This window comes from Eurypyga helias, unplaced genomic scaffold (genome assembly GCF_000690775.1).
Source record: "Eurypyga helias isolate BGI_N326 unplaced genomic scaffold, ASM69077v1 scaffold32234, whole genome shotgun sequence".
Lineage (NCBI taxonomy): Eukaryota > Metazoa > Chordata > Aves > Eurypygiformes > Eurypygidae > Eurypyga > Eurypyga helias.
The window spans coordinates 12,148-20,742 of record NW_010246136.1 but is presented as its reverse complement, the minus strand read 5'-3'; the positions used below and the strand labels follow the sequence as shown (position 1 = coordinate 20,742).

The 8,595-nt window shown below is 40.5% G+C and overlaps 1 protein-coding gene across 1 annotated transcript in view; it reads left to right on the top strand.

Annotated features, from left to right (window-relative positions):
• Window positions 1–3,706: 3,706 nt before the first annotated feature.
• Window positions 3,707–8,595, top strand: part of BAG1 (BCL2-associated athanogene) — a gene marked incomplete at its 5' end in the record, with an annotated part of 14,013 nt that continues 9,124 nt past the window's right edge. The window contains 4 exons of the mRNA XM_010150303.1: window positions 3,707–3,835; window positions 3,969–4,051; window positions 4,739–4,852; window positions 5,354–5,461. Of these exons, the coding sequence (XP_010148605.1) occupies window positions 3,707–3,835; window positions 3,969–4,051; window positions 4,739–4,852; window positions 5,354–5,461 (434 nt within the window). The remainder of the gene's footprint in view (window positions 3,836–3,968; window positions 4,052–4,738; window positions 4,853–5,353; window positions 5,462–8,595) is intronic.

Sequence of the window (8,595 nt, the reverse complement as noted above, 5' to 3'; positions counted from 1 at the left end):
CTCACCCTCCACTTAGCCTGACCTCCATCCCCGCTGCTACCATAACGTTTCCTCTACTGACCACTGTCTTCCCCCTGCCTCCCTCAAGCTGGATCGCATCAGCTGATCCAGCTTATGATTCCAACTTAAGGAAAAGAAATAAGAAGCTTTTTCCGTATCAACAAGGTGATCAAACTGGCTGCATAGGGGTAGACCTACTGTAAGGATGATTGTGGGACCCCGTGACACAGCTGTCCTTGCCAGAGAACACAGAGCAGAGATCACTTTTGTGGTAGCAATCTTCGTTTAGGTTAAATGAGTCACTGAACTCAGCACTCTGTGTTAAAAGCAGGTGCTTCCTGATGCATCCCATCAGCTATCCCACGAGCTCTCATCCTGTTTGTTGAATCAGCTTGAACTTTCGCGGTTAGTGAGATGCAAGGTTGCAGCAGCCAGTGGTCGTCTCTTCAGTGTGACCGCTGGGTGCTGGCGTGACAAAATGGGTTACTCAAAGGCCAGCTGGCCCACCTGAGCTTTTTTTTCCTCAGGAAGAGAATTAGGAGGAGGGAGAAGAAGGTGGAAGGCAAGGTACAGTTAAGTCTGTGAATAAATACAAAAAGTTAGTGCAAAGAGGTAAGAATAGCCTGGGCTCCGCGGTTCTTAAAAACAGGATGGGAAATACCATGGTTAAATTGTAATGAAGCGGATCTAGGTGAGACAGTAGGGTGAATGAGGAGGACAGTAAGGTATTAAATCAGTGAGATATTCATCAGCTGATTTCTGTTTAAAAAAATCTTGTACATTTTTATGGGTTATTTTTTAATTATTGAAAAATCGTCTCCAGTTCCTTTTGTGCTATATTGGTGACATTCTTTCCTCCACCTTTAGAGCTCATTGTGTATTTCTGCTTGCTCATTTGTGTTTTCAAACTGTTACTGTTGTATGTGTTACATCACTTTGTGAAAAGGTTTCCTTCATCACCTGGTGGTTTTATCTGAGAGTCTTTGGTGAGGAAGGTTGTGGAAGAGTCTGAATCTTGATGATTCAAGCGCTCAACAATGCCTTCAGAGAGCTCTGTTTGATCTGAGGGGTTTTCATTCTTTCCAGTTGTTTCCTTATCTGGTAATTACAGTAATTAAGAAATAGCAAGTAGAAGGCATCCTTATCTTGGATGTTGTGATTTATACCTGTTGCTGTCCGATGCTGGTTTACTGCTTAGCACAAACGTTCTTAATAAAGTTTTACGTGCAGGAGTGAAAGTAGGGGAGGATGGAAGTAAGGGTTAAGAAAGGGAGCGGTCGTAGACGCGCATGTATCACTTGACAGTCTGCAAGAAATTGATCTGTGTTTCAAATGTATTTAGGCTTTTTTAAAGGAAGGGGTTTTCTTTAAATTTTGCTCTAGTGATTACTTGAAATTGGTATTGTCATTTACTGAAGCAAACCGGTACGCTATGATACCAGTTCCAACCATGAGGTATTTTTCAGTGTGATTTCATTCTGCTGTGAGTTTACAGTAAAATTTTTGTTACTGTCTGCCCAGAGTGTTACTCATAATTTGCTATTAAAACTGTTTATATTGCGGGGCAAACTTCAGCTGCTCTTTTCCCCATTTTCTGTTTGTGTTGCCTCTCATCTGCCGACAGGCACAGCCCTTAAACAAAGCAGTTAATGTATACACAACAGCCTTTTAAAATATATTGAGTCCTTCTTCCCATCCATAACCTGATTGGTCAGCTGGAGAGCCAAGGGGTGATCAAGTAAGATTCGTTCACCTTTTAACAGCCCCATCTGGCCAGTGCGTAAGTCTGATGGAGAATGGAGACTTAACAGTGGACACGGGTGCACAGTGTACCCTCATGCCATCAAGCTGTAGGGGTGTACAGCCAATCAGCATATCTGGAGTGTCTGGGGGCTTTCAACAACTGACTGTGGTGGAGGCTGCAATAAGCCTGACTGGGAAGAAGTGGCAAAAACACCCAATTGTGACTGGCTCAGATGCCTCGTGCCTCCTTGCGTAGGCGAGGAGGGGGTCCAGGAGCCATTACTCTCTCTCCTACTGTCTTGCTCGTTCACTCCCGTACACTTGCTAATACTCTCCCTGTCTGCTGCATTAGCTGCTTTGCTAACTCCTGTGCTGGCTCATTCAGGGGGGAGTTGGTGGGATTGTTTAGTTTTCCCAGCCGTGCTATCGCTGATAGGGTTCACTCGGGATCTGCTGCGACAGCTCTTGGGCTCTGGCCCTCGGGCTGCAGCTCTCGGGCTCTCTGGGTCTGACTCTCACTACTCGGCACCTGGTTGTGCGTTGGTCAGTGGGTGGTGAGCAACTGTATCATAATTGTATCATCATTGTATCATACTGTATCATATGTTTTATTTCATATTATTTTAATTGCTTACTGTTAGAAGTATTTGTATATATTAATTTAGATTTAATTAGTAAATAGTTCTTATCTCAATTTTACAAGCTTCCTTATTTCTTTTTCCCTCTGATTCTCCCCTTCCACTGGAGGAGGGAAGGGGGGTTTGTGAGAGCGGCTTCGTGGTATTTTGCCTCCCGGAGTTAAACCACGACACCTCTCAACTGCTGACAGGCACAGCCCTTACACAAAGCAGTTAACATATACACAACAGCCTTTTTAAAATATATTGAGTTTAGCACCTATGTGTGTTTTGTAGATTTCTTTTTTTCCCCATAAGTAACTGGGAAGAAGGTCTGTTTATGGAAAATGTTTGGGGGAGACTTTGTATAATGTGATTTTTGAGCTTAAAATAATATTGTAATTAAGAAATATTGTTGGAGCTTGCGAGTTTTTGAGGCCAGTGTCACTTGTCTTGTGACTCTGTGAGGCTGAAACATTTTAAAATCGATGTTTCTAGCGCTCTTCTTCATAAAAGATACGTACACAGCAAATTGGTGACAAGAGAACAGTTTTCTTTCTGGTATTTGTTAAGGAGGTCTTTTTTCCTGCAAAGTAAAAAGTGCCTGTCCTGATTTCCCTTGCAGCCAACGGTGGCTGATTCCTGTGGGTGCTTTCAGATTGGCAGGCCTGAAGTGTGTGGGAGCAGAGGGTTACAGAAAGGGTCTTCTGCAAAGCAGAGATTAATAGGCACACTCCGTGTTTCTAAGAACTTCCTGCTGTTTGCGTGCAAGTGGTCTTAGAGAGTCTGAATAGGGTGCGCCCTAAGTGGAAAGGGAAATACAGGCTGAGACTTCTCAAAGGGGTTAAGGCTGCACATCACCACTGTTATGGAGAGAAATTTTTGGACTGTGAGAATTTTCTCAGCTGGCTGGAAAATTAGGGAGCAAAGTTAGCGATAGATTGTCTCAGATTCCCCAAGACTCATGACATTGAAAGTTCCTACAGGTAGGAAATAGAATAGATCACGAAGGTGTGGGCTTTCATGCTTTGGCTTGTGGGATGTCTGGACGCCATCTGCACTCTAAAAAAGGGGTGGGGAGTAATATTTAGCAGGGATGTTATGCCAGTAGACTATGCCTGATCTGACTCTTCAGGTGATTAGAATGTAAATCAAAATTTTTTGCTGAGGTAAGTCATTCCAGAGGTAGGAAGTAGAGTAGAATCCTTTGATTGGAAATTATGATTGTACATGAGAATCGGTGATTTGAGAACTTTCTGCATTAATGCAAATACATTTTAGACATGGTTTCTCTGTAATATTTTCTAGGTAGCAATAAGTGTTACTGTTACTCTGTTTTTTATAAGGTAACGAAAAACACAGTATTCAGGTTGCTTCTCAACAAGAGAATGGTGAACCCACACTACAAGACATGGCTGTACTTATTGAACAAGTCACTGGAGTTCCAGTTCCTTTTCAGAAACTGATATACAAAGGTAACTTCAAAGTCCATCAACGTTTCTTACAGTTGATACCTTAGTCACTTTCAGGTGTCCATGTTTTTAATGCCTTCAGAAAGCCAATCTTATGCCACTAACTGTGTTTTTTCCTTTCTCTTTTTCCATTTAGGGAAGTCTCTGAAAGAAATGGAACAGCCATTGTCAGCACTTGGTGTTAAAAATGGTTGCAAAGTCATGTTGATTGGGAAAAGGGTAAGTGTTGCATTCAGACTTTTTTTTTTTTCTCCTTATAATTTCTGTCAGTGATTCAGCTGTTGAAGACAGAAAAAGGTGACAGCATAAACCTAACCTTGTATGCCTACCCACAGGGTTGAGTTCAATCTCACGTTGCGCTGCAAGTAACTGTAGTTTTTACGTTTCTGAAATTACATTATTGACTGACTTCTGCCTGATCTGTTGCTTGTCAGTGCGCATGAGCCTCCTGTGCGCTGATGACCTTGTCTGCCCATCTTATTTTTCTGGTTTAAAAATAAATTAAAAAGCTGTAGCTACCGACTCTACTGGGTATTTTCCAGGGAAATTACTTGTGGCTGGCTTTGCCAAGTAGAGGACAAGGTAATATCTCATGATATAAATGTTAACTCTACTTTAAAGGTACTAAGCTAACAACAACAAAAAAAAAAGGTGCTTGCACTTCTTTTTCCCTTCAAATTCGTTTCATGTAACGTGTCTGTATATGTTGCCACTTTGTATTTGTAAGTAAGCTTTGGAAGACACTTATTTGATAGGTGTTAAAATATGGAACGAATAACCTCCATGTAGCTTGTATTTTAGATCAGTAAATGCCTTTATGTCTGTATCACCACTGTTGCTGCTTTTTAACTGCATAGTGGCTCTGTTTATTCCATAGTTGTGAATGTTGTACTTTTGAATACGCAGAATAGTCCAGAAGAAGAGGCTGAATTAAAGAAGTTAAAAGATTTGGAGAAGTCGGTGGAGCAAATAGCTAATAAGTTAGAGGAAGTTAATAAAGAGTTCACAAGTATCCAGAAGGTATGCCAGTTTTGTATCATTTTATATCTTTGAAAAATATTTTTGTGGTGTTATCTATTTAAACACACACATACCCCCCACACCCCTATTTAAAGGTTTTGTCTAGTCACTAGCAGGCTACCCCTCTGAACTGTTCAAGGGGTCTGTTAAATTCTTATCCAATTTCAAATTATATTTATCAGTTTGCAAAATGGGGACATGGCACTGTTTGGAAAAAGGCAAATATCGTTGCATATTGAATAAATTATAAAACATGAAGAGTTCTCTTAAAGTCCAAAGGAGAATGTCTGTTACTTGTTTAATGTTTTCAGGAAGCCTAACAGGTCTTGCCTTTGGTGTTCCAAGGATCGATAGATTGCAGATTGAGATTGGAGTCCCTGTCCAGTAGTGAAATAGTGAAAGATGTTTTCTGCTGTGGTGGATTGATAGATTTTTCCAAAATGAGTGTCCTGTAGGGTATGGTATAATTTTGTTTTTCCTTCCCTTTTTTTCCTCTTCCAGGGATTTTTAGCAAAGGATCTTCAAGCAGAAGCGCTAAAACAGCTGGACAAGAGGATAAAAGGAACGGCAGAGCAGTTCATGAAGATCCTGGAACAGATTGATGCCATTGTAAGTAAATAACCACAGAATTGGGTCAAATCCCAACAGGAATTTACTGTTAAGAATATGTCTTTCTTGTCATTTATTTTATGTTTTAGAATACTAATCAATTTTATTTTGGCTTTGAGAATTAGTTAATGGGTTTGCTCATTCTTTCTTTAATATCCAGCTCTTGCCCCTGTATGTCTCCAAAAAGACTACTTGGCAGCATCTGTTTCTAAAGGGTGACATTAATACCTGTGTATGCACCCCCATTCTACAGAAGAGCTTCATTTGCGGCAGCAGCCTGTTAAGACTACATGAAATGGATATCCTTTTACTCAAGTTTTACCCTTTCAGTTTGTCTTGGCATACTTTCTTGTTAAACTTCATGGGGACAGTAAAGGTCTGGAAAGAATCCCCAGATGCACTGTGTTCTATATTGCATAAGAACAAGGAAGTTCTGAAGACTGAAGAATTTTCTGGTCAGTCGTATGTGTACTGACAGTACTTTTATTTGAGATGCCTGCATATTGAGGACTGGATTTTTTCTTTGGAATGTACTGGCATGTATCCAAGTGCTTCACAGTCATTAATGGAACATAACCTTACAGCATGTTTCCAGGGTATAATATATCTCTTCCTGTATCATATAGTAGCTGAGAGCTAGGTAAGAGTAAGGGACTCATGCAGAGATATCGAAGATTATAGCAACTATATTTCCTTATTTTGGTTCTCTGTGTGCTGGGTCATTCCTGTAAATTTCCTTATATAATTATGTTGCATATCATGATCACAGTGTCCTGCTGTGAAGGTAAAGTGCTGCTTTTCTGATGTCTTTGGATCTACTTATTTGCCCGTTGACCCTCTATGGGGTTCTTTCAGAAAGATTCCATGCAAATGCCTGTGGTTGGTGAAGCAAATGGAGTTTGATTGATGGACACTTTGAAAAAGTTCAGCAGCAGACTAAATCGTAGAGTAAGAATTTGAATGGGCCATCATGAAATGCTGTGCGGTATGGATGCGTTCCTAGGAATGGTGCGGAGCTCACTACCTTATTTCCTCCTTTCATAAAGTGCGAGTTTAATGGTAGGTTAGCCATTGCTGTTGGTTACAGCCAGCACTTCTTAAATACTTCTTTAAAAATTGTGATATACTGAGTATTTGAAAGTCTTAAAATTTCCTTTTCTGCCTCATGTAGAGGAAAATATTTTGCTGACAGTTCTTGAATGGTGTTAGACATGCAGACTGTCAGTGTAACTGATACTGTGTTTGAAGTGGCAGATTTACTATGTGTTGCCATGAAAATGGGTATAAGGTGACAACTTCCATTTGGATTAAAGCATATTTCTGAGACTAAGTTCTGTTTAGATAAAGTCAGTACTCGTGTGCTGGTGTGCAGTACTGGAACCCAGCAAGCAGCCTTGCAAAGCACTTTTCACTGCTTCCTAATTAATCCAAACTGGGTTTCCAAAGTTTACTTTTGATTCTGGTACTCGTAGCATGGGTTAGATATATAGCACGCATTTTGTTTATCTCCTTATCCAACATACTCTAAGTAGTACTGCACAAGGGACTTGTAGGTTTAGAACAAGATTTTAGAAGGCTTGTAACCTGGAGACTTCATGTTTAGGAAATAACGGAGTCCCCGTGCCTCAGTTCTGTCTCTTGCAGAAATGGAGCAGCCAGACCTAAAACTAATTATAATTGTTCTCTTTAAATATTTGTAATACTTGTCTCTTACTTTGTTGTATAAGAGCCTTTGACATCGATGAGCTTCATGTTTTTGAAGCGTGAAATAAGTGAGGGTTCTTATTACCTGTGATTGAAGTTACGTTACGCATACCAAAGTCCATATTTATTTGTTTTAATATACAAAGAAGGCTGAGGGTTTTGTCATGAAAACTGCACTTTGTGACATCTTTCAGATGAGATGCATGTAGCTGAGTGGAATCTATACCCAAAGTGAAGCTCTGCAGTGTGCTGGTATCACACCAGATGGGATGAGCAGGCCACCAAGTTCACGAGGGGTTACCCAGCTGTACCGTAGTTGTGCAGCACGCAGAGGTAGCAACACAGAACAGTAACGAGGTGTGTGTGTGAACAGCAAAGGAGTTCCACTGAGGTAAAGAAATGATAAATAGAAATGCAAAGCAGAAAAGCGCAAAGCTTCCAACAAGTATTTTATCTGTATCTCAGAATTAGTTTATACAGCATTTAGTGGGTTTTGTTGTTAACCAGGTAAAAAGCAAGTTCTGACAAATCTGTTGAACGCTTCTGATCATGTAGATATGCTGTTGATTCAACAACATCACGTTAAAAAAAAGCTAAGGGGGAAAAAAGTGACCTGCTAGGAGAGAAGAATCGGTTCATGTAGCGGTGAAACCAGCAAGCTCACACCATGAATGTTCCAGACTCTTTCTTTGGCAGATTTAGGAAAGCTCTGCAAAGTGTCCTGGCTGTCATACATTGTTTGGATCAAAGGCATCTAGCTTCATACAAAATGGGATTTGTATGGTTATAGGATGTTGAAGGTGAGGAGCCTGCACGTTGTTATCTATCTATTCTAAGGGTGTCACCCTCTTACAGGTGACAAGCTCATTAATTAGAGGAGCTGAGTTTGGAACTAACAGACCTTTTTACTAGACTCCATGTCTTCAGCAACTGTGAATTGAAAAGAAGTGATTTAGGAAGTGGAGAAGTAGGTTAGTAGTCAGACAGTACTGGAGTGGGAGAGAAGAATTGTAGTGTTGTCACTGCCAGAGGTGTGAAAGGAAAGGCTTGAAGGGATGATTTTGAGTAGAGTTGCTGTAATTTAAACATTTTAACATTAAATGTATTTAAATAGCTACTGCTTCTGCAGCAGGAAGGGGGTGGAAGGATCTTAGGAGTATCTTACAGATTTTTGAATGCTGTGACACCGTCAGACATTTCCTTAAGCTACAGCTCTCTGAAGCTTTCTTCAGCAGGAATACAAATCGAGTGATGTTCAACAGTTGAAGATTTGTGTGTGTGTGCTCATCACCAGAAATGCCATATATTTCAGCACTTAAAACACTTGGTCCAGGAGTAGAAGTCCAGGTACACTTCTTAGTCAAATCTCAGTGAGTGTAATCATTGATGTGACCAGCTGGTACAGTTTTTCAGATAACTGAAAGGCTTTT